At 38.5% G+C, this 23292-nt stretch overlaps 1 protein-coding gene across 16 annotated transcripts in view; it reads left to right on the top strand.

Moving 5' to 3' along the window:
* Positions 1 to 23292, top strand: part of ATP8A2 (ATPase phospholipid transporting 8A2) — a 569987-nt gene that overhangs the window by 271342 nt on the left and 275353 nt on the right. For all 16 annotated transcript variants that reach the window (XM_025462677.3, XM_035717600.2, XM_025462679.3 and 13 more), the window contains one exon: positions 3271 to 3443. In XM_025462677.3, coding sequence (XP_025318462.1) covers positions 3271 to 3443 — 173 coding nt within the window. The remainder of the gene's footprint in view (positions 1 to 3270; positions 3444 to 23292) is intronic.

The raw sequence follows: 23292 nt of genomic DNA, 5'->3' as shown, positions 1-23292 counted from the left end.
ATATGAGGAACAGGAAGGATCGACCAGGAAACAGACTCTTAATGGTAGAGAAGAAGCTGAAGGTTACTGGAGGGGAGGCGGGTGGGGTTGCGGGATAGAGGAAATAGGTGATGGGGATTAAGGAGGATACTTGTGATGAGCACCCGCTGTTGTAAGTGATGAATCACTGGGCTGTACCCCTGAAATTAATATTATACTGTATGTTAACTAACTGGAATTTAAATAAAAACTTGAGGAGGGGAGGAAAATGTAATGCAAAATGTACCAGGAAGGCTGAATGGCCCACATAGTAACCTAGTAATGTCTGGTGGTTTCTCTGCATCTGGTAGCTTCTTGTAAGGGCACTAATCTCAGGTGAGTGCTTCCCCCTTGTGACCCAGTTACCTTCCAAAGGCCACACCTCCAAATACCACCACACCAGGGATTAGGGTTTCAATATAGGAATTTGGAGGATACAAACATTCAGTCTATAGCATTTTTTGTGGTTCACCCTGAAAATATTTCAACTTAGTATCCTCCATGTTCCCCAGACCACTGTTGGCCTTTGCATATGAGTCTCTCAAGAAGAGGGGCCATGTGTGCAACTCTGTGTCCTGCCTCCCACAGTTGAAACTCCAGTTCCCTCTTGAGGTCCTTCCCTGCACAATTTGTTGGTTGACCAATCGTAGAGGGACAGGGAAGATTGTATATGTCTCAGGAACTTGGTTTCCTCAGTAGCTACATTTCTGCCATTCACATTCCCAGTACTGGGCACCCTCTCTGCTCCTGCCTCAGAGCCTCATAGGTGGTGAGCTGCCAGCACTTGGGCTGAGGAAGAAGGGTCCAGTCTGTCTTCATGATTGGGCCAGAAATAACCCTAAGTGGAGAAAGTACCCTTCATAATATTACTACTGCTGCATATCTTCATTTGTACTGTGCCCCATTACAAAAAAAGCCACAGGCAGGGGTCTCCTCATCTCAGGGATTTGTATTCTTTAACCTTTTCCTCCATAAGTCCATGGGGGAGGGGGTGGCAATGGAAGTGTCCTTCGGACAGTAGGCTAGATTGTGCTTCCATGACAATATTGGCATGTTGTCCACAGACCAGGTCTGCATAGCTTGCCTCATCTCTTTCAGTAAAATATTTCCCAGGGGGTTTTTCTGTCTACCATGACTTGACCCCTGGCAAGTACACTCTTCAGAATTGCCCAGACTTGTCTGAGTTCCCCCGTGAGTACACCCAGGATGCCACACCGGGATTTCCCTGGGTGGGTGGGATTTTCTTCTATCTACCCAGATTCTAAAGGGCAGGCTGTTTGCACAGATAAGGTAAACATAGATGTTTTGTTTGAGATTCAGAATTAGGCAACTAATTAAGAATTCAAAAAGTATAAAGTTACCTGTAGTTTTACTAAAAGTCAACTTTTATTCTTAGGACAGTATTCTATCAATTATGCTTCTGTTATTACATTGACAAAGAAGGCATTGTCAGTGATAGCATTTATTCACTGCCTGAAGTAGCACAACTGTGTATTTTCCTAGATGTAGGAAATTCTTAGTGAATAAATAGTAACCAGAGGAAGAATGAGCTTCATTGAGTGCTTATTATGTCCCGAGACCAGTGTTAAGCAGGTGGCACTGATTAGCTCATTTGTTAGAGACAAAAGTGCTGTGAGGTACCTATTCTTAGCTCTGTTTTACACTTAAGAATTGCTGTTTAAAGAGGTGAAGTAACTTGCCCAAGGTCACAGAGGTAATAAGTACAGAGTTAGGACCAGATCCTGGGCCATCTGACCACAGAACAGGGCTCTAAACCACAGTTATGCCTGAAATACATCTTTCCGATAAGTGTTGTCTCAAGTCTCTTGTTGAGAATGGAAACTGAGCAGTAAGACAAAAGAATCTGTGCCTCACGTTGTGATGGTAGCAGATCCTCAGCTTAACTAGGAATAGAAAGATTCCTGTTCATTCAACATATTTCTTTAAGACAGTAATTCATGTTATCGGGTGGATAAATTATTTGTAAATGTAGCTTAATAGTCAAAGGACAGTTGTCCAAACAGAATAATTTCAGCAGACTTTTGTGCTTCTCAGATTAGCTTAAACCATATTTTTTATTATGATCCAAAAATTTAATTCTTATATTTGAACCAGATATCCTATTCATAGTCATAAATTCACTGGGAAATCAGACATACTTTTTTTTTTAAAATCCAATGATTCTGTGCTTTAATTGCATAAGAGACATCATACCAACATACTTACTTAGGCTGGTAGTAATGTCTTAAAAAGTACTGTTTTAAAATGTTTAATTTTATTAGATATTTTCTGTAACATGGAAAAAATGATCAATTTGGGTCTTCTTCTGGTGACCCATGGGGAGAAGTGGTTTAATCTGTGCATCTCAGCAGAGGACAGAAATTAATTTTTTGTGTTAATTTTATATCCCCTAATACTTCTTGGGGGCTTTTAAAGATTATCTTTAGCAAACTGAGAAATGTTTGCCATTTTTTAGCAACTTTATCTTTTGGAAAAAAAATAACATCACACATTTGTTTATATGGAGTTTCCTGTTCCAGAGACACCATGAAGGGAGAAAAAGAGTCATAAGAACCTTAGCAATTAAAGTTCCAAAGGAGAAGAATTTGGATGCTCTAGTTCAGCCTAGAACTGTAACCAGACTAGGTTATTGTAAATATCAAATGTAAATATCATTAAAGGGGATGTTTTCTTCCATAAAACAGACCTAGCTGAGTGAAGTAAGTAAGTCAGTCAGAGAAGGACAAACATTATATGTTCTCATTCATGTGGGGAATATAAATAATAGTGAAAGGGAATATAAGGGAAGGGAGAAGAAATGTGTGGGAAATATCAGAAAGGGAGACAGAACGTAAAGACTGCTAACTCTGGGAAACGAACTAGGGGTGGTGGAAGGGGAGGAGGGCGGGGGGTGGGAGTGATTGGGTGACGGGCACTGGGGGTTATTCTGTATGTTGGTAAATTGAACACCAATAAAAAAAATAAATAATAAATAAATAAATAAATAAATAAATAAATAAAATAAATAAATAAAATAAATAAATAAAAAAAATAAAACAGACCTAGCAGGCAGTTCAATGGAATTTTAATGTGCATTTATATATACTCACAACAAGTTGAACGCTGTGTGTTTTACATTAGAATGGGCATGTTCTCACTTTAAGGAACTTGTGATTTTTTTCTTAAGTTCTGTTTTTGATATATCAAACACATAAAAACATGACCGCCTCCCCCCTTCCACTCTTGTTTCAGGCGACAAGGGCAGCCATTACCCAGCACTGCACTGACCTCGGGAATCTGTTGGGCAAGGAGAACGATGTGGCCCTCATCATCGATGGCCACACCCTGAAGTATGCTCTCTCCTTTGAAGTCAGGAGAAGCTTCCTGGATTTGGCGCTTTCGTGTAAAGCTGTCATATGCTGCAGGTAGGCATGCACAGGCTTTTCGTGGTTCATGTTCCAATGTGGCTGTATCCTGTGTTTTTATTTTTTAAAAAAATAGTGCATTAAAAGTATAGGGATAAAGTTTCATTTAAAAAAACCAAAATAGGGGATCCTTGGGTGGCTCTGCGGTTTGGCTCCTGCCTTGGGCCCAGGGCATGATCCTGGAGTCCTGGGATCAAGTCCCGTGTTGGGCTCCTTGCATGGAGCCTGCTTCTCCCTCTGCCTGTGTCTCTGCCTCTCTCTCTCTCTCTCTCTTTCTATCTTTCATGAATAAATAAATAAAATCTTTTAAATAAATAAGTAAATAAAATTTAAAAAGCAAAATAAAAATACTAATTTAACCGTCCACAGATTTGGGGGGAAGAAGCAGTTAGTGATTTTTGCAGTTTTGTTTATTGTCATCTGAGAAAAGAAGAGCCAGGGCCTCTCTCCAGGGAGGTTAACTAGAATAAGTCTGCCACGAGCAAGTGTGGAAAGTTAGAAGAGCCCTGCATACTTGGTTCCTTGACTCTGTATATCTGAGCTCAAATTCCAAGATTTATGGGATATACAGTGGATATTTCTATTCAGTCAATAAGGAGCTTTGGTTGGCAATTTTTGTTTTAGGACCTACCCAGACAACTTTGTTGAATTTTTTTTAATGTTTTATTTTAATTCCAGCTACTTGACATATGGTGTTATATTCGTTTCAGGTGAAGGACTTTGTTGTTCTTTTTTTTTTTTTTTTTTTTTCATGAAATCTGGGAAGGTTTTTGAGGGTGGACATTGCAACATTCCATTGACTACTGGCTATGCGAGGTCCAGTTCTCATAGAGATTTGAGTCAGAATTATAAAGAAAATAAACTACTAGAGCAATGAGCAGCATGACCCCGATTATGCAGCAAACAACTTGAAAGGTGAGAAGAGCTCTGTCCATTTCTGAAAATGCTGTGCTTAGGTGGTACCTGGTATGTGATTAAATACACAATCCGTATCGTTGGATTAATAATCTCATTTGTGCTTGCTTTTTTATGTTATAGTTATACATTTTTTCGTACCTTGTTTTCTTGGATATTTTGTCAGAAGTCAGTTATCAGGATGCTTTTAAATTCCTCACTTGGGCATTAATCCTTTTAGAACTCCTCTTTCGGATTCAATCATGGTCTATTCAGAATAATGGTTATTACAATGACAAGATGGTCTTGCTCTTTCTGCTTTACTAAAAGTCCCTTGGCACATCATCTGCCATGCTACTCTACCCAGACCTCTCATGACACTGCTTGTTTGGGATGACCAATAAGTCTAGGGGAGAGCTAACAGGAAAGTCTCTCCTTGTCTCTCTAACCTTGCTTCCCACTCCCAGTTGTTCTTATTTTAGAGCAAACAATTTGTTGCCATTTTTCCATCAATACACCTCCCTACTCAGAGCCCTGAAACTGTTCACATGATGATAGTTCTCTATCATTTTATGCTGCTCTCTTGATCCCTTTCCATAATTTGGCCTCATCAAAGGCCAACGAGAGCTGGAATGGTGGCTGGTGGTGCCCTCATGGTCAAAAGGAGTATAAGGAGTGTAGCTGTTGTGCTTGGTTGTAGGTTGTTCGAGGACCTCAGGGTGAGGAACAAATTCAAATGTGTTTGAAACAATGAATAAGAACTTTGTGTTTCTTCTAAATCAGGAAACTTAGTACAACTAAATGGGACCTGGGATAGTGAGGAATGACCAGAGCAACTAGAAATGAAAGACCATGTTTCCTGGTTTTCTCTCATTCTCTCTCTCTCTTTTTAAAACAATTTTATTGAGATATAATTTACATATCATACAATTAACCCATGTAGAATGTGTAGTTCAATGGTTTTTAGTATATTTAGAGTTTTGTAACCATCACCACAACCAATTTTAGAATATTTTATTCACCCCCAAAAGAAACCCTCTTATCTATTATTAATCAATCCCCATCCTCCTCTACCCTCCCACAGTGTCCCTCAGTACTAAACAACCACAAATTTGCTTTCTTGTCTGTACAGATTTGCCTATTTGGGGCATTTCTTATGAATGCAGTTATATAAGATGTGGTCTTTTTATGATTTCTTTCACTTAGTATGTTGCCAAGGTTCATCCATGTTGTAGAATATATCAGTACTTCATTCCTTTTCACAAGTAAATAATATTCCATTGTATGGATATACCACTGTTATTCATCCATATTGATTAGCATTTGGATTGTTTATAATTTTTGACCATTATGAGTAATGCTGCTATGAGGATTCATGTACAAGTTTTTGTATGGCCATCTGTTTTCAATTCTCTTGGGTATATACTGAGGAGAAAAATGCTGGGTCAGCTAGTAAGTCTATGTTTAATGTTTTGAAGAACCACCAGACTGGTTTCCAAAGTAGCCACACCCTTTTATATTCCCACCAGCAGTTTGTGAGTGTTCTAGCTTGTCCACATCCATCTACTTGTTATTATCTGTCTTTTCATTGTTTAGCCTAGTGGGTGTGAAGTGGTATCTCATAGTTTTGATTGCATTTCCCTAATAGTTAATGATGTTGAATGTCTTTTCATGTGCTTATTGGCCATTTGTATATATTCTTTGGAGAAATGTCTATTCAAGTTCATTTTTAAATTGGATTGCTTGTCTTTTATTATTGAGTTTTAAGAGTTCTTTATATATGCTGGATACAAGTATCTCATCAGAAACATGGTTTACAAATATTTTCTCCTGTTCTGTTGGCTGTCTTTCCATCTTCTTGAAAGTATTATTGGCCGCACAAAAGATCCTAATTTTGATGAAGTCCATTTTATCTGTTTATTCTTTCACTCTCCTTTGTTGTCCTGTCTAATGGCTCCCTTTTTTAAGTAGCTGATACTGTGCTTTCTTTGCTGTGTTCCATTTGGACAGGTTAGCTCAGGGACATGCAAATGGCAAGAAGGGGAGGAACTGTAGTGAAATGCACTTTTCTCCTAATTTCCTCTTTGTGTCTGTGTTGTGAAGCTGCTGAGTAGGTACCTGATTTCTGTGAGGTCCTCAGCACAAGAGGTTGTCTCACTCAGAGCCAGAAGTCATGGGTGAGGGAGTCCCTCTTCCTGCCAACTGCCAGTTGGTCAAGAGGCCGTCACCCTGACTTGGTGAGCAGAAATAAGCAACAAGAAACAACATGGAAAAGTCTGGTAAACTGTAAATCAAAGCAAACGTGCTCCAACTTCATGGTTTTTCAAAGGGAAATCAAAACGAGGCCGTTTGGATTCTCAGGGGAGAGCAGGAATGCCTTCAAGGCTTTACAGGAACACTCTCTTTGCTTGCCAGGTGCTTGATACTAAAGAAAAACATCTTTTTCCCCCTTCTTTCTTTGGCTGCTTTCAGAGGGCTTTGTGTGTCACATAAAGCTGTACACTCAAAGACTTCACAGGAAGGAGTTCAAACTGGAATTGGCACAGAAAGAGGAAATTTCAAATTAAATACTGTTACTGTCTACAAAATAGAAGCGCTAATTGAAAAAAGGAATCTAGGATAGTGTACTACTTTACTGCTCCAGGAGACATTTCTTGGCTGGTCTCACACTCAAGATTTAAAAAAAAAAAAAATCAACACATACTTTTTTTTTTTTTTTTTAATAAAAGCACTCGTGTACTTCAGATGTTGCTTACTATTCATTGAGAATTTAAACCTAAGTTAAATTTAATATGACTTCAAACATAAGGTTGACCTTAATTCTCACTTTTCATCTTTAAAACTCAGTCGTTGTTAAGGTTACCCTTTTCTTTAATAATAGAAGAAAATAATTTCTTTTGGGAAATAAATCAGTGAAATCATGAAGCACTGTCTGCCATCAATATTGATTCAGAGACTGGTGAATGTTTTATAAAAACTGAAAAATACTTGTAAGCTAAAACTATTTTAGGCAGAAAATAGAGGAAATAATGTAAGAATTTGTTAAATATTTTGCTGACATTAGACTCAGACAATTTAGCTAATTATATATTATTATACCCAAATATTTTCCATGTAGTTAAAATCCTAGAAAGGTCATAATATGGTCAGCAAAACAGGTACTGGTCAATACTTTAGTGTGGTTTACTATTGTAGCTGTCAGGAACATTGCCACATGATTTGTTGAGGTATAAACCGGTTGGTCTAATAACATTTTTGTGGTAAGCTTGGTATCTGTACTGTATGTTCCTGAGTGTCATGAGATAGTGAATAAGAGTATATTACAGTTCTCACCTCTCTTCTACTTTGCATCTCATATAGGCCTCAACTCCTTGAAAGCAGGGCCTCAGTAAAGCTAGCAGATCCCCAGACTCTAGTGACCTCCATCTTGCCATATGCAACAAACATATTCTTGATTCCTCCTTAGCAGCTGATGTCAATGGCTCCCCCCACTGGATTCTCATTTATTTCCATGGCACCTCTTTTTCCTCCTATGTATCTTTCTTATGGGATCTTCTCAGCAGCCTTTGAAATGTATTTCCAAGGTTTTTTGCCTTTGGCCTTTTCATATTCCCACCCATATCTTCTCCTTGGTGCATTCCATTTATTTTCATGGCTTCATTCATCTTCAACATTAATGATTCTCAACACCAGATTTACACTTAATCATCTAGAGAACTTAAACAATTTTTTCCTCAAAAATTTAAATGTGGGATTATCATATGACACAGCAATCCCACTGCTGAGGTATGCAACCCACAGAATTAAAATTGGGTAATCAAACAAATATTTGTATTTCATGTTCATAACAGCACTATTCACAGTAGTCTAAAAGCGGAAACAACCCAAGTGTCCACTAGTAGATGAATGGATAAACAAAGTGTAGTATATTCATACAGTGGAATGTTATTTGGACATAAAGAGGAAAAAGCACAGGTACACATGCTACAATATGGATGGACCTCAAACATATACACAGTGAAAGAAGCTGTCAGAAAAGATCACAGATTATGTGTGATCACATATTCCATTCATAAAATATTTCACAATAAGTAAATCCATCCAGACAGAAAGCAGATTAGTGGTTTACAGGGCCTAAGGGATGAGGAATGGGGAATGACTGTTTAATGGGCACAGGGTTTCCTTCTGGGATGATGGAAATGTTTTAGAAGTAGATAAAGGAGGGGATCCCTGGGTGGCTCAGCAGTTTAGTGCCTGCCTTCGGCTCAGGGAGTGATCCTGGTGTCCCAGGACCGAGTCCCGCGTCAGGCTCCCTGCGTGGAGCCTGCTTCTCCCTCTGTCTGTGTCTCTGCCTCTTTCCCTCTCTCTCTCTCTCTCTCTGTGCGTCTCTCATGAATAAATAAAATCTTAAAAAAAAAAGTAGATAAAGGTGATGATTGTACAACATTGTGAATATACTAGATGCCATTGAGCTGATAAACACTTTAAAATGGCTAGTTTTATATTATGTGAACTTTATCTTAAAAAATGAATAAAAGAAAAAAAATTAATAAAAGAATTCATCCATGTAAACGAAATATTTGTTGAATGAACAAAACAGAATGTTGAATGAAATCTGGGTAGAAAGAAATAAAAAAGACACTGATTCCCAGGCCCTACCCCAGGACAATTATTTTTTTAATTAAATTTATTTTTTTACATTTTATTTAAATTCAGTTTGCCAATATATAGTATAACACCCAGTGCTCATCTTGTCACGTGCCCTCCTTTATGCCCATCACCCAGTTACCCATCCCCCCACCCATCTCCCCTTCTGCAACCCTATATTTGTTTCTCAGAGTCAGAAGTCTCTCTTGGTTTGTCTTCCTCTCTAATTTTTCCGCATGCAGTTTTCCTCCTTTCCCCTATGGTCCTCTGCGCTATTTCTTATATTCCATATATGAATGAAACCATATGATAATTGTCTTTCTCCGATTGAGTTCTTTCACTCAACATAAATCCTCTAGTTCCATCCACATTGATGTAAATGGTAGGTATTCATCTTTTCTGATGACTGAGTAATATTCCATTGTGTATATATATATATATGTATGTATGTGTGTGTGTGTATATATATATATATACACACACACACACAATGGAATATATATATACAATGGAGATATATATATACACACACAATGGAGATATATATATATACACAATGGAGATATATATAGATATAGATATAGATATATAGATATATCTCACATCTTTATCCATTCATCTGTCGAAGGACATTGTGGCTCCTTCCACAGTTTGGCTATTGTGGACATTGCTGCTATGAACATTGTACCCCAGGACAATTAAATCAGAACTCTAGGGATTATACAATAGTCCTGGCTGATTCTAATGGGTATTGATATTCAGGGTTGTGAATAGATGGCTTCCCTAGTTCATTGGCATGTCTAGCATGACCCCTGTCTTGAGCTTCACCTGTATCTGAGACTTTTTCACACTGACGTTCTTTTTACATCTTAAATTCAAAATGTATAAACTGAATTAGTCACAATGCCCTCATCTGTGCATCTCCCCATTCTTTCTGATCTTTTCCACTAGTTTACTAGTTTACTGTCTCAGGTGATGGTACCATGCACCTCTCAGCTGCCAGAGCCTTTTGGTAGCTTGATTTTGTATTTAAGGAACCTATCAGAGACTAAATCATATAAGCAAATTATAATATTGAGTCAGAAATTATACTCTCTTAATTTGTTGATCCTTGGTAAAAATTTGTTTTTGTTTTTTATAAATGAATAAATAGAGGCCTCAGAAAAATTACATTGTCTCACCCATGGCTTCACCGAGTAGTAATGGAGGCATTGTCAATTTATCCTAGGTATGAATAGTATGAGGGCCTGTGTTCTTATATTATGTAGCTGGCTGCGGCAGCTAATTTATATAAATATGTGTTTATTACTGTTAGTACTTGAGTTTTATATGAAGTTTTTGCTTTTAACATATTTTTCAAACTGTAGAATTTGTTTGAATGTGTTTTAGCATAAAGTCTTATAGTATCAGAAAGGGAGACAGAACTTCCCAAGACTCCTAACTCTGGGAAATGAACTAGGGGTGGTGGAAGGGGAGGAAGGCGGGGGGTGGGGGTGAATGGCTGATGGGCGCTGAGGGGGGCACTTGACTGGATGAACACTGGGTGTTATTCTGTATGTTGGCAAATTGAACACCAATAAAAAATAAATTTATTATTAAAAAAAGTCTTATAGGATCTGTCTTTCTACAAGAAGTCATGTAGAAAATGTGTAAACCATTTTTTATGTGTTCAAGAAGGGGTTCTCTGTTCTGTCTTCCTTGTGTCCTTGGAAATACCGTCTTTCATGTTTTCTCATTTTTCCTTTTTCTTTGAAGTTCTTTAGTTTTATTAAAATGGAGATAAATTTTATAGGCACAGACTTAGGATGGTGGGGTTGGGAGGCAGTCTTTGACCTCTTGAGAACGTTCAGAAATCTTAAAAGTCAATGTGTATTGTCAGGAAAAGAGTCATGAAAGCATCATCAGGGTTCCCCTTTTGAGGAAGTTGGTTCACGGCTCCGTCACAGTTCCCTGCAAACACAGGTGATGCTCATTGTCCCCAGTGCCGCCATATTAACAGACATGATTTATGGCTGTATGTCTCTGGGCAGGAGATGGAGTAGGAGGAAAACACCACAGCAGGGATTTCCACTGGATGTGCAAATGAAGGGTTTCAGAAGACATCATTTATTTTCTTGGATATATTTCAACTTCTGTCTTTCAGGGTAGATTCATAGATAAATGTATGAACCTTCTGTGATACCATAGAAATAGTCAAGAGAAGAAAAAAGAGTGGGCACAATGAATGTTTCTCTTTTGGGGTTTATTTTTCTAACTTTAATAGTAATTTCTATTATAGAAAAAACTAGAAAATTCAGATAAGAAGAAAGAAAAAAATTCACAAATCCTATCAACCAGAGTTCATCACTGTTAGCAATTTATATTTTAATTTAGATCTCTTTCAGTTAAAATACTTTTTTTTGGAAATAGGTTAGATTATTCACAATATACGAAATGCAAAAGGTTATAGGGGAGCCTGGATAGCTCAGTCAGTTAAGCATTTGACTCTTGATTTTGGCTCAGGTCATGATCTTAGGGTCTAGGGTTGTGGGATTGAGCCTCACAACAGGCTCCATGCTCAACAGGGAGTCTGCTTGAGAATTCTCTCTTCCTCTACCCCTCCCCTTCATGCTCATGCTTTCCTCTCTCTCTCTCTCAAATAAATAAATCTTTTAAAATAGGTTATAAAGGTTTAATTCCTGTGTCAAATAGCATTATAAAATGTTTTTAAAAAGCTTGCTACTATTCTGCTATATGAAAACACAATCAATTAATCTCTTCCTAGTTTTTGGATATTCAGGTTAACAAGTAATTTTTTACTAGTATAAATATCACGGCAATATGATTTTTATAACTTATTCTTTGCAAAGACATTTGATGATTTCCATAAAATAATAATGGATTCAAGAGCAAGCCACAGAGAAATTGGCAGAAGGGTTTGTATCCTTCACCTGAGAAAGTGAAGTTGTTTGATTTGGACTGAGAGAGCTGTGGTCAGTAGCTCACTCCCTGCTGGGACAAATGTGTTCTCCTCCATTTAGTCAGCAAAGGCTGGGGTTTATTATCCTCACTAAGAAAGAGGAGCAGTTAAGAGATTACCTTGTGACAGGATATGTATAGGAGTAGAATCCGAAAAGAAACCAACACAGCATTTTTATACACTGATGGTATATCATTTCCATAGCTGGCTCAATCTTACACTCATTTTCTGGACTCTCTTAAGCCTGTGACTCACTTCTTCTGTGTCCAAAAACCTGCACATCTGTCTTACCTTCAAACTACGTAGGGTAGAAAAGAACTGGCTCTTCCAATTTGTTCTTCACTCCAGCTTAGCTTTTTACATTAATGAGGCTTGATGGATAATAAGAAATCGTAGAACATTGTGCATTTTGTGTGTGGTATCTTTCAGCCTGTGAACCACACACAAGAATGATATCAAAACAGAGTTCAGACACACTAATTAGAATTGTACCACCGATTGTGTTTTGGTTGGCCTCCACATTGGTAAGGGGTCCAGGCATATCCTTGCAAAAATAAAACTTTTCTTTAGTTTCTTTCATGATACGATTTCTCAGCATCATACATGTTTTAGTTATAAGTCAGCTTCCTCCTTTGACACTTTATTCCAGAGAACATTATTAACTTGTCGAGGTTGTAAGCCTATCCTTGGATTGTTTGGATTACAGCTTAGCATGTTTGCCCATTTGTTGATTACATGCAATTAAGGAAGAATTTGTTCTTAGACGAATTCTAAGGGTTGTTTTCTTTTTTTTACCCGTTTAGCTCTAAAATGAATGCTATTATTTGAATGATTGCAGTGATTTCATTTGATACTAACTGGCCCTAATGTTGCACTGCTAAAGGTGAGTGTGCTCAGATGTAACAGCTCCTTAGCATCATGTTGAATAAAAACAATATCCAAGAGCCCACAGTTTAAAAAATGTTCTTCCATCCACAGGTTTGGCCATTATTTATTCAGAATGAAAATTATAATGATGTAAATTCCGTGCTATGTAGAAATAGCTTACTAAATCATTGTATAGACTGGCGTATTTGGAGACTTTGCAGTATTAATACAAAGTAGAACAAGGAATCCCTAAGTAATTCTTTCTAGCTTAGAAAGAAACATTTATTAAACTTTTTGGAATCAAAGCCAATTTTGATGATTACTTATGTTTACAAATGGAGGACTATTTTCATCTTAAATAACTCTTGTAGGAAATAATTTATACCAATCACTCTATAATATCAATGCTTGACTATTAAGAATTTCTGACAGTTTTGATCTTTCTCCAGCCTTTAGAAAGTTACATATCATCACAATTTATATAAAACTCCTTCAGGTGAGAAATAGAAAAATAAATTAACCCGTCACCTTTGTTGCTTGCATCCTGAACTAGCCAAATACTTTGGTGGGGAGATACCGTACATGTTATGAAATGCAGGCACACATTTTAATAAGATTGAGAATACAGAAAGCTCTTCTTTAAGAAAATCTTCTGTTAAGTAATCCACATTAAAAGCTAGCACTTGTTTGTGGCATGTTAACATGACAGAAATCTCTACCAGGGGGCATTTAGTAATATGATTTGATAAATGATGATATGCTGTATAACTGGGAGCACATTTCTTAGGAAACCCCCTTTTTTTTTTTTTGGTTATAAAACTGGTCTTATCATACCACTTTTCTTCTATAGGAGAGCTATCCTTCCTAAGAGTTCTGAGAAGTGATTTCTGTGCTAGAAGTTCCCTTTGGTTGGCCATCCTCACACTAGTGGGTGGTCGGTACAGACACCCAGATACAAAATGGACTTCGGAAGTAGCAAGACCCTCTCTTCTTCTAAGGCAGTAGTCTAAGGATTATGGTAATAAGATCTGTGTGATCTCCCATCTATCCACTCAGATGCTCTCAACACATTGGAAGCCACAGGAGATGCCAGAAGAGCTCGTAGACACATCACTTTTCAAGTTTTTTCCTGTGTTTCTTCCTCTTCCTCTTTTCATGAATGATTAACTCATCAGTGCGTGTCATGTTTGACATCAGTGCCTGCCAAATGAAACAAGGTGATGTTAGGTCAAACCGAGGTCCAAAATTCTGAAGTAGAAGCTCATAATATTTGGCATCTTTCCTACTAAAAAAACAAACCGTGAAAAAAAAGTCAAGAATAGAGCCTAACTAAACATGTGGAATATGTCATGAATATTTATATCGCCATGTCTTGCCTTGTGATAGTATTTGTATTTAAGGTGCCTTTTTTCTTTTTCCTGTGAAGTAGTTCAGAATGTGTTTCATTAGTACAAGTGCCGTGTTAACTTTCATTAGGAAAAAATTCACTTCTTCTGACAACATTGACACCTTTCCGATGGAGAGTATGCAAAGTAGCTCTTATGTTAATTGGTCCCAAAGAAAATTATGTTTTCCAGTTTCCTGTCTATACATCTGACACTTTCCCTCATTTAGTACTTGCTGAATTATGGATGCTTTCCCTTTCCTGATTTTGACAGCTAGTATTCCTCCTATGACTTTGAGAACCATGAGGAAGCTCTAGAAGCCCTGCTGTCCTCTAGTGTGAACAGGAAGCAGCAGGATTATAGTTAGCAACTACACATAGACTGAAGCCTTCTCTGGCTTTGTTTGTTTGTTTTTCTAGCTTTACTGAGGTATAATTGGTATACAAAAATATTGCACATGATCAACATATACAATTTGAGTTTGAATACACACACACACACACACACACACACACACACACTCTTGTTACCATCACCACAGTCCAGGTGATGGGTCCAAGTAATGACCATAGCCATCACCTCCGAAAGTTCCCTTGTGTCCCTTTGGTTTGGGTAGTGTTTGCCTTTTTTTGTTTGGTTTTGTTCTGTTTGTTTTCGGATGCAGTAAGATGCATGAAATCTACCCTCCTAACTTTTTTTTTTTAAGATTTTATTTATTTATTCATGAGAGACACACACACACAGAGATTGGAGAGAGGGAGAGAGAGAGAGAGAGATTGAGAGAGAGGCAGAGACACAGGCAGAGGGAGAAGCAGGCTTCATGCAGGGAGCCTGATGTGGGACTCCATCCTGGGTCTCCAGGATCAGGCCCTGGACCAAAGGTGGCGCTAAACCGCTGAGCCACCCAGACTGCCCCCTACCCTCCTAACTTTTTAGGTGCACAACACCTTAGTGTCAGCCACCGGCCCTATGTTGTACAGCAGATCTCTGGAACTTGCTCTTGTGTAACTGTACCTTTCTACCCATTGAGTAGCAACTCCCCAGATCCCTCTCCCCTACCCCCTGAAGACCATTTGTCTACTTGTATACCTTTGACTATTTTATATTTTAGATGTTTCATGTAAATGGAATCATGCAGGGCAGACCCGGTGGCACAGCGGTTTAGCACCGCCTGCAGCCCAGGGCGTGATCCTGGAGACCCTGGATCAAGTCCCACGTCAGGCTCTCTGTATGATGCCTGCTTCTCCCTCTGCCTGTGTCTCTGCCTCTCTCTCTCTCTGTCTCTATGAATAAATAAATAAAATCTTTAAAATAAATAAATAAATAAATAAATAAATAAATAAATAAATAAATAGAATCATGCAGTATTTGTCCTTGCATGACTGACTCATGTCACTTAGCATAATATCTTCCAGGTCCTCCCGTGCCATCACAATGGTAGGAAGGCCCATCTGCTTGAAGTGTCTCTGATTCAGTCTCTTACTTATTTAACTTTCAAGAAGAAACAAATGACAAGAAAGGAATGTTTCCATCTTTGGTTTGTCAGAGTTTTTAAATAATACATTTAGCCCCATTTTGGGCAACAGGTAAATTGTCAACAGGAAGTATGTCACATTGATGGAGCTAACTTAAGTTGCCAAATTTTGGAAGCTGGACTTGGTTTGAGTTTTATGGTTGGTGATTCTTGAGCTTTATTTCATTGTCATCTGCACAGCTTTGCTGGGTCAGCAGAGACCAAGAGCATCTGCTGAAAGATTTGGTTTCTGTTGTTTCTTGTTAATCAGGTAACTGAGCTCTGTTGGAGTTCCAGGGCCATGCTGGCTTTCGTGGCTTAGTTCCTGATAGGCCAGCAAATGCAAAAGAGGTAGGCAGACAGATGGATGGACAAAAGGACAGCCAACCTCTCTCCCACTATTCCATCAAAATCTTGACACTTGGGTCATTTGAGAAAAACAGAGCCAGCATTTTTCTCCTGCTAAGCAAGTATTCATAGCAGTGTCCTTTCACCACTTGGACATACCAGCCATTAAAGACCAGAGTAAATATACCAGTTTGAAGATAATCCTTTCTCAAATATACAAGTGCCAAGTTAAAACCATCTGTCAATCATTTGTGCATTTTTTTCCTTACTTTTATTTGTTTTAGTGGGTAGGTGTTGTTTGAAAATACTGGAGCTTGAGAAATTAGCAGTCCCATGTTATCACAGTATTTTGCCAGTTCACAGATAACTGAACCTTGAGTTCGTGTTTTCTCTTTGTGAAATCATGACGAATACACATTGAATTTTTTTCCTCACAGGGATTGCTGCTTATTTGTAGATTATTTGAGTATATGGATATAGAGACATATTCAATGGTTTTTCAAACTCTGTACTCACATCGAACTATGAATTTTGAATGATCAAATCTGGAAACAAATATAAGAATATCATAGAAGGTAGTGAAGCCTTTTAAAAATGAAAAACAAATAAGTGCTGAGTGATGTTCATTTACTTGAACAACACTTGGGGTCTGAATTTATATTGTTGTGTAGCTGTAATTGTATGTTAACACATGTAAGTATAAACATAGCTACATAAAGAGTAATAAATGATGGATGCTTTAGTGCTAATACCAACATCTCATCAAGTCTGAAAATATTTATAATCATAGAAGTGAAAGAAATAAGGTAGAAGTTTGCTGGGGTTCTGCTTGTATTTCCTTTGTTTGAAAACCACTTCAAAGAGTCTCGGGTATGATTCAATTGTTGGGGATCTTGCATTTCTACATTTATACTCAAGACTGTCTCAAGTCAAAGATTTCTTTATATTAAGTATTGAGTGTGTTTAAAGTGTGGAGAAAAACAGGACTTTCCCCACATCTTACAGGCCTATTTTTAGATCTCTTTTGCTGTATTTGATCCTGTTATTATTTGGGAATAAGCCGGTATCTGTGTGATGGACCACATAACGGCACCACCCCAGGTCAGCTCATTAGCCTGCCCAGGCTCTGTGCTGTGGCCTGGCGGAGGATGTATCTACTGATAAAGGTGGATGAGTGAATGCAAATGGCACAAACTTTTCCTTCCAAGAGGATTCAGAGTAATAGGAAGGCCAGGCAACCCATCAAAGACAAATGGTAGCACAGATCATAGTGTGAGGTGCTGTAAAAGTCAAATCTAGGAAGACGAGGGGTATCATTAGCACAAGGGCTGGCTTTCTGGTGGGAAATACTGATGTTATTGGCAGTAACACTCAACTTGTCTTTGTGTCCAGACTGTCTAGAAGCATTTAATATCTATTACTTTGGAGAATCCTTAAAGTAGTCCCACAGAGAGGAAACTTAGGATCCTTACCTTATGGTTTGGGGAGCACAGACACAGAAGGCTAAGGACATTACCCTGAGTCCCTTAGCTGTAATGAGTAGGTCCGAGGTGTGAACCCTGGTAACCTAACTCCAGAGTTGATGGTGGAAAACAACTCTAAAGATAATGGGGAGGAGCTGCAGTGTTTTATCCAGATGAGCAGAGCTCACACGTGTTTAGGGAAGACAACAATATGAAGGTCAGCATAGACTGTGTATGTGAGGCATGAGGGCCTTTCAATTCTTCAACTTCGCAACAGTGGGGACATCAAATAGGGTGGTGGTAGCCTGAGTCTCTGACACAAAGTAGGTATTCATCCAACTGTTGGACTGAATTTCCAGATTTTCTGGAGTGGACTGTGATCCAACTTAGCAGCCATTAAGGAGTTAGAATCAATAACTCCTAGTGAGTGAGTGAATGTAGTTGGAGCTGGTAGGATGGGGGAGACGTTAAGACCCACTGTAAGATAGGCCATGTCAGAGGGGATACTAGAAGAGGAATTAATTTATTTCCAGCCTTTCTAGGTGCTGTATAATCTCTAGCAGCTGCCAAGGGTTCAGATCTGGTACAGGTGGGTGACTGCCAAGTCCAGATTCCTCCAGTGACAGGCTCTTGATCTGTATGAAGCTATAGAAAATGCCTTTTTGGCTATTTGCTTTTAGCTAGCATTTATAGAAAGACCATTTTGGATCAGTCCCTATAGTCTGTGCTGCTATGGAAGAAAAATGAGAAAGAGTCAGAGATATGGTTTCCCTTAGCCTGTGGTTCTTGTGGAAGAAAGTAATATGCCTTTAGAAAATACATAAAACCACACATGTAGAAGACAATGATTGAAAATTTACTATAAAGCTGTAAGTTCTAGTACTTATTATTGGAATTTGTCCAATCAGGGAAAGTTTTCCAAATGCAGGTGAGCTTTCTGCCTCTTGCAGATGGTGATGGAAGTTTTCAAACATGGGGAGAGGCCCACACTTGCCTCTGAACCAGGCTGGATGAACCAGGCTGGATTTGAGAAGGGCAAGCCTTTAGAAGGAATATAACTGTCACAATTGGAGCAATCTAGGAGCCTGGATGACGTGTCTTTTGGGGGCACTAGACGAAGTGATCATCTTCATTCATAGAACATATTTGTTACCCTTTTTTTTTTTTTTTTTACAGGCAACGGAAATCTGAATGTTTTGTAGTTGATTTTGAGGAGGCATTTCCTTTCCCATGTTAATTTTCTTGTGATGTGAAATAGCACCTATATGCAGTCACTCAAAATACATGCTCTCCTCTATCAACTTATTTTGATGTTTGACTTTAGGTTCTGAGCCAGGGCTGTGTGAGCAGTTCTCCCATTAGAAAAAGATTCTTGAACCCCCCTTAGTTTGCACAGACTGTGTAGGTCTTCACCTTTGAAGTGTTAAGATGATCTTCACTGGTTAGTGCTGTGGCCTCTAGGACTCCAGAGCCCAAGCAATGGCTTTGTAGGAAATCCCTCTTTCTAGGGACACATTCAGAACAGGAAAAAAAGTTGAGGAAAGAGAAGGTTTTCACATAACTCAGACCCTCTGTCAAGGTGGCTGAGAGGCAGGGCTTTAGGTGAGGTCAGACTTGCTTGAATAAGAAGCCCACTCAGGGTAGAATCCATATGCTGCCATAGCAAGGCCAATCATGTTTGTTTGCCAAAGCTCTGAGGGCTCAAAGGGTCTAGATGATACTAAAAAGGATCTAAGTGACTCCCCTAGTGCTTGCCCAAGACAAAAAACACAGTGAAAGTAAATCTGATACTAAGTGCTGTGAACTTGAGGCACCTGGGTGGCTCAGTGGTTGAGCATCTCTACCTTTGGCTCAGGTCGTGATCCCGGGGTCCTGGGATTAAGTCCCACATTGTGCTCCCTGCAGGGAGCCTGCTTCTCCCTCTGCCTATGTCTCTGCCTTTCTCTGTGTGTTTCTCATGAATAAATAAATAAAATCTTTTAAAAAAAGTGTTATGGACTTAATTGTGTTCCCCCCATATTTCTATGCAGTCTTAATCCCTAATGTGACTGTATTCAGAAATAGAGCCTTTAGGAGGTAATTAAGGTAAAATCCGGTCTTAGTGATGGGGTCCCGATCCTATAGGATCAGTGTCCTTATACTAAGAGACACAGGAGAGCTCCCTGCCATGTGAATACACAGTTAAGAAGGCAGCCATCTGAAAGCCAAGAAGGAGAAACCAGAAACCAAATTGGTTTTTGATCCTTGGACCCCCAGCCTCCAGAGCTGAAAAAATAAATTTCTGTTATATAAGCCTCCCAGTCTATGGTGCTTTGTTATGCCTGCCTGTGCTGACTAATACACAAGCTTGGGTTTGTTTCTACATTGCCTAATCTAATTAATAAAATCCTCACTTCTTTTTAATCAGCTGGAATTACCTTAATGAATTCTGAGTTTGTGAATCTGGAAGGATTGGAAAGGGGGCAGTGAGTGACAGGTGGGAAGAATTGCATGAGCAGATGATAGCCTTAAGAATATTTCCTTGCAGAATAAGCCTGGGAATGCTTTGTATTTAAAATTGTGCCATTCCAATAAAGGTTAAGTCCTTTTACATGATAAAAGCAAAAGTAAGGAATATCTTTATGGGGCTAAAATCTTTAATATTATATTTAGTTTACTACACCCATTTTCCCTTAAAACTATCCTAGGATTAGCCTGGTTGATTTTGTTTTAAAATAAGTTTAGCAACTTAATCCCTAAAAAATATAGATGGTGACCATTGTACAAAATCCCCTTTTCCCAAAATTATGTCTGTTTCTCTTTCATTAAGTTCCCAACTTTGTTCATTCCATATCTCAGTTTTGATGTAAGTTTTAAAAAGCAGACATTGCTTCTTTTTCCAACTTGAAAAGCATTTTTTTTTTTACAATGGCATGTAACAAATTTCATCATTCTCACTAAGTCTGTTGTTTCAGATAGGAGGAAGAGGCAAGTTTTATTGGCTTAGAAATGTTTGCTGGTTTTCATGCATCATACTGTTTAAGCAGGTCTTTCTGTATGGAAGGAGAGTGATTTAGAACATGTGTATTAGCCCGCTTCTGAAAATCCTTAAGTTAACCAGTGTTATAATGAGTGCTACAGCTTTTATTTGGATATTCTATAGAAAAATTTTAAAAGGTCCTCATTTCCCTGAACAGAGATTCTCAGTCCCAATTCTAGAAAAGCCCAACTTGAACCCAGTAGCTGTTAGCGATTTGTTAATTTTCCTGTTTAGACCTTAGTACATTCTCTGCTGCTATTCCAGCAAATGGAAAAGTCTCCTAAGGATTATTTCAAATGTAGGTCACACTGTGCTTCTTGAAATGAAAATCAAAATGAGATCTGCATATATGCTAAATGAATTAAAGGTATGTGTTACAAAAATGTTTCCTCCCAGATACTTCTATGGGCTCCTGGTTTGTCCCGGGGAGATAATTATCCTGTGGGGACCAAGATCAGCATAGCCCCTGTCTCTATGGTACTCATGGTCTGGAGAAGGAAGGGCCAACCATAAAAACTATGTGGATTATATAATTCTGAATTTACTACTTAGTCTCTAGTATTTCAGCATATAGAAGCTTTTGATCTCTGGTAGATAGAATTCTTAACTACACCAGCTTCTCTAATGCTGTAGGCCCATGTCGGTTCTGTGGCTACCCTTAATGATCAGCTTTGATTGGTCCAAAGTTTGGCTAAAAAGAAAAAAGCTATATGCTTCTGCTAAACAAAACAAAAACTCTTCTAGAGGCTCCTCATCTCTCTGAGAATAAAATTAAAAGGCCTTAACAGGATATTGCTTCCCCCTTGCTTCCCATGCCCCAGCCACATTAGACTCTCTCTCTACCTCTGCAATCTAGACAGGCCACCAGCTCAGGACCAATACGGGATCATTCTCTTTGTCTGTAAAGCCCTTACCCCAGATGCCACATGGCAAACACACTCCCTGATTGAGGTGTCTAGTCAAATACTAGCTTTTCAGTAAGAGTGTCCTTGAATTCCTGGTTGGATTAGTGCCCCTTCCTTTTTCAAAACTTAGCTTTATTTTGCTAGATAGCATTTATCGCTACCTGACTTACTCTACTTTTAATTATCAATACTCTCTCTCCCCCCCCAACAGAATGTAAGTTCCATTAAAGCAGGGATTTTATTTTGTCTTTTTCCCCCTGCTCCATCAACAGTGCCTAAAATGATGCCCAGCACATAAGTGAGTACTCAATAAATATTTGTAAATGATTGAATGGTGTGATAGCCTCCCTAAACCTTTATTTTCTGGGAGGCAGCTGACTCCCTTTTTGTGACAATTGCTGAAGTTAATGCTGAGAACATTGATGATGTAACAATGAAAAGAAAATATTTATGGTATCACAGTCAACTCTTTTCTCCTTCCATTAATTTTCCAATTCAGGGCACCTGCTTAGCTGGTTCACCTACCTGCATATAGAAAATAGACATCAGTGTAAGAGAATATAAAAGCTCTTGGAGAAAACATAGCCTTTTATATCTGAATTAGCATGTAGTTCTGAGTTCAGCATGCTTATGGGATCTCCACTTGGGCACTAGAAATAGGAAAAAAAAGCATTGACTGGACATGAATAAATGCTTCTTTGAAGTTACATTATTATTTTTCCCTTCCTCATGTACACATCCCTTCCTAAGGGTAAAGTTAACTTCAATGACAGCTGGTACCACTGAATGCTACCATAAAATTGGTTCATTAAGCTAAAGTTTATGAAGCAGCTGCTAGGTGCCTGCACTGTGTTGAGGAGAGTGAGGCAAGATGAGGCTGGAGAAGCAGGCTGGGGCACAGTCACATGGATCTGTCAATCACAGTGGGATTTGATCCTCAGCACAGTGTACAGCCTTAAAAAATTTTAACCAAAGAATGATGTGATCAGATGCATATATTTTTTTTAGAGAGAGAGAGTGAGAAAGAGGCAGAGGGAGAGGGAGAGAGAGAATCTTAAGCAGGTTCCGAGCCCAGCGTGGAGCCTGAAATGGGGCTTGATCTCACACCGAGATCATGACCTAAGCTGAAATCAGGAATTGGACGCTTAACCAACTAAGCCAACCAGGTGCCCCAATAGGTACTTTTTAATAATGTTCTACTGAGAAATAATTCACATGTGGTACAATTCACACATTTGAAGTGTACAATTCAGTCCTTCTTGGAATATTCAGAGTTGTGCAGCTATCACCAGAATCCATTTTAGAATATTCTCATCACCCCCCAAATTTTCATCACCTGTTAGTCAATCTCAGTTCCCCTCCACCCTCAGCCTTAGGCAACTGCTGGTCCACTTTCTGTCTCTATATATTTACCTATTCTGGATGTTCCATATAAATGGAATTATATAATATGTGGTCTTTTGTGGCTGGTTTCTATCACTAAGCATAATGTTTTCAAGAGTCATCCATACTGTGTCATTTTACTTCTTAGGATGGATAGATCACATGTTGTTTATCCATTCATTAGCTGGTGGACATTTGGGTTATTGACACATTTTGACTGTTATGAATAATGCTTATATGGACATTGATGTTTGTATGAATGTATATTTCCAGTAGTTAGGAGTACGTACCTAAGAGTGGAATTACTGGGTCATTTGGTAAATCTGTTTTCTAAAAATAAAGGAACTGCCAGATTGTTTTCTAAAGTAACTATATCATTTTATATTCCCACTAACAATGTCTGAGGCTTTAATTTCACCACATTTTTGCCCAAACCTATCAGTCGTTTTTATTATAGCCATCCCAG

Source organism: Canis lupus, chromosome 25 (genome assembly GCF_003254725.2).
Source record: "Canis lupus dingo isolate Sandy chromosome 25, ASM325472v2, whole genome shotgun sequence".
NCBI lineage: Eukaryota > Metazoa > Chordata > Mammalia > Carnivora > Canidae > Canis > Canis lupus.
Note: the sequence above shows the minus strand (reverse complement) of the source record. Positions and strands in the feature narration are given on the sequence as shown.